At 41.0% G+C, this 709-nt stretch overlaps 1 protein-coding gene across 2 annotated transcripts in view; it reads right to left on the reverse strand.

Annotated features, from left to right (window-relative positions):
* LOC108756560 (neurotrimin-like) overlaps positions 1-709 on the reverse strand; it is a 73,717-nt gene that overhangs the window by 2,047 nt on the left and 70,961 nt on the right. For both annotated transcript variants that reach the window (XM_018500454.1, XM_018500453.1), the window contains 2 exons: positions 487-643; positions 93-383 (listed from right to left, as the gene is read on the reverse strand). In XM_018500454.1, the coding sequence (XP_018355956.1) occupies positions 93-383; positions 487-643 (448 nt within the window). The remainder of the gene's footprint in view (positions 1-92; positions 384-486; positions 644-709) is intronic.

Consider the following 709-nt stretch of genomic DNA (forward strand, 5'->3'; position numbering starts at 1 on the left):
AAGGGTGATTTTCACTCTCTTGGAGAGAGATTTCATTGCAAGAAATTTATAATGCATATTTATATATAACTTTATGTAACAGTATATCATACCTGTCAGGATAATAGATCTAACGACATGACCAATGGTATTATCTGCACGACACTTGTACTCGCCGAAATCCCGTGCCGAAGTATGCAAGATTTTTAAAATGTGCTTAGTCTTGTTACTATTTGGTATTATCCTGTGATACATCATTACCGATCCTTTCTTCTGCGTAAGTATTTTGTCGTCTTTATACCACATTACCAATGCCACGGGATGGGCGCTCACGTTGCACGTAATTTCCGACTCTATACCCGCACCACTGTAGACTATTCTGTCTACCTCGATCTTAGGTTTGTCTGTCTCGCGAAAGCGGAACGTGTTAATCGCTAATATCAATATGCTTATGTAAAACAGGCTAAAGCCATGCCGGCGAAAGAGCCGAATGAGCGATTAACTTACAATTCACAACGACGTTGATCGCTTCCATCGCCGGCGTCTCCGAACCATCTTCAGCGAGGCATTGATACAGGCCGCTATGAGACTCATTCACTTTCTTTATCGTGATGTAATTTCCGTCCAGGATCACGTCGGGATCGTAATTCTCCACCTTCTTGTTCTAAAATTAAAAAAAAAAAAAAACCCCGGAATCAATTTTGCCTTCCATGTTGTAAAACCTTGCCTG

Source organism: Trachymyrmex septentrionalis, unplaced genomic scaffold, assembly GCF_001594115.1.
Source record: "Trachymyrmex septentrionalis isolate Tsep2-gDNA-1 unplaced genomic scaffold, Tsep1.0 scaffold128, whole genome shotgun sequence".
Lineage (NCBI taxonomy): Eukaryota > Metazoa > Arthropoda > Insecta > Hymenoptera > Formicidae > Trachymyrmex > Trachymyrmex septentrionalis.